This window comes from Nicotiana attenuata, chromosome 12, assembly GCF_001879085.1.
Source record: "Nicotiana attenuata strain UT chromosome 12, NIATTr2, whole genome shotgun sequence".
In the NCBI taxonomy this organism is placed as follows: Eukaryota; Viridiplantae; Streptophyta; class Magnoliopsida; order Solanales; family Solanaceae; genus Nicotiana; species Nicotiana attenuata.
The window spans coordinates 8,936,066-8,937,760 of NC_032000.1; the positions used below are offsets into that span (position 1 = coordinate 8,936,066).

At 36.0% G+C, this 1,695-nt stretch overlaps 1 protein-coding gene across 1 annotated transcript; it reads right to left on the reverse strand.

Annotated features, from left to right (window-relative positions):
- On the reverse strand, positions 587-1,231 carry LOC109235866 (ethylene-responsive transcription factor ERF118-like). Its single transcript, XM_019402114.1, has one exon. The coding sequence runs from the start codon at positions 1,229-1,231 to the stop codon at positions 587-589; it is 645 nt and encodes a 214-aa protein (XP_019257659.1).

The window sequence follows — 1,695 nt, forward strand, 5'->3', positions numbered from 1 at the left end:
CTATGTGCGGTGTCCGGGGAAGGACCGGACCACAAGGGTCTATTGTACGCAGCCTTACCCTGCATTTCTGCAAGAAGCTATTTCCACGGCTTAAAATCGGGACCTCCTAGTCATATAGCAGCAACTTTACCCGTTACGCCAAGGCTCCCCTTCCATATTTTGCACTAAGAAAAATTCTATAAGTCCCTTTTACTACCAACTCTTGTGAAGTAGGGAGCAAATGAAGGGCCGGCATATATATCTCGGGAGCCCTGACTCATTCAAATAAATGTTATGTCGACAACAGGACAAGTGATTGGTCAAGTAATTAAACTTAATCATCAACATGGCTGCAAGAAAATTCCATTGTAATATCACATAATCCAGAAATGGAGAACAAGAACTCAAATTTACATTGTAGGAACAAATTTGTATTGCTGCAAATAGCCTGCAATTACAATTTCAATCATCAACAAGAGGAGTCCATAACATAAGAATAGCAATTCACTCATTTCAATTTCCCCACTCTCATATATCACTTATTCATTGAGAAGTAAATCATTGACTTACAATAACAAGATGGCTATTTTTGTAAAAAATAGTTATCTCAGAGATCATTTTCTACATCACAGACAGAAATACTAAGATCATCCAATTCACTAAATTCACCTAATAAAAATCCATAATTATCAACAATTGGAACCCCCAATTTCAATGAAAAATAAACTTCTTTATCATCTGAAATTTGTATCCACTGCCCCATCAACAATTCTTCAACCCCATTTGATGAATCTGAGGTCTGACTCTCAAGTTCAGATTTTTCAGAAATAGCCTTCTTTGTTTTTGCAATTTTAGCCATTTTTAATTTTCCCTCAAACTCAAGTTTCTTAGACTGATGAACTTGAGAAGCCTCTTCAGCAGTATTAAAAGTACCCAACCAAATTCTTTTCTTGTTAAATGGGTCTCTAATCTCAGCACAATACTTTCCCCATTTTCTCTTTCGAACCCCAGATGGCAATTTGCGAGGAAAAGTTGTAGTTTTTACCTTATCTTGAAAAATTTCATGAACAGTGAGCTTTGGCTGCTGCTTTCTTGGTTGTCTCTTTTCTTGTTCCTCTTCTTCTGAAGATGATGATTCTGTAGCATCTGGGTCTGAGATTTTTATTATTATTTTTCTCTGGATTTTGATTTGTTCATCTTCTCGTTGTTGTTTTTCATTACTTTCGTCTGCAACTTTGGGTTGCGATTTCATGGTCAAAAGGTGAAAAAAAAGAAAAAGGGAGACTTCGGTAAAACCAAAGATGAGAAGACACACATAGGTGGTATTGAGGTTTAGTGATTTGTAAATGACATCAAGCCCACGAAATAAGGAAAATAAAAATGTTTTTTTTTTGTTGCCTGAAATTTGCATTTATGCCCTAACTAATCAGGATTTAGTCTTGTAAATCACAATTAAAGAGGGGGCGCTTCTTATTTTAGAACTCCAACTCAAAATTTTTTACTCAAAATTAGGGGTGGATCCAAGATTTTAAGGCGATGGGGCATAATACTATGCTCAATCAATGCCCGTAAAGGTAACTCGGAGCCCATCGCTCAAATTCATGAAAATTGCGTGAACATTAGCACATGAAAAAATCGAAAATCGTCGTGAATTCCGATTTTATGGTCCTAAAATGGCAAAAACTAGGAACATGAAAAGAAATAACTATTGTTCAT

Bases quoted from the DNA above. Each gene is read 5' to 3' on its own strand.
- LOC109235866 (XM_019402114.1), bottom strand. From the start codon at position 1,231: ATGAAATCGCAACCCAAAGTTGCAGACGAAAGTAATGAAAAACAACAA.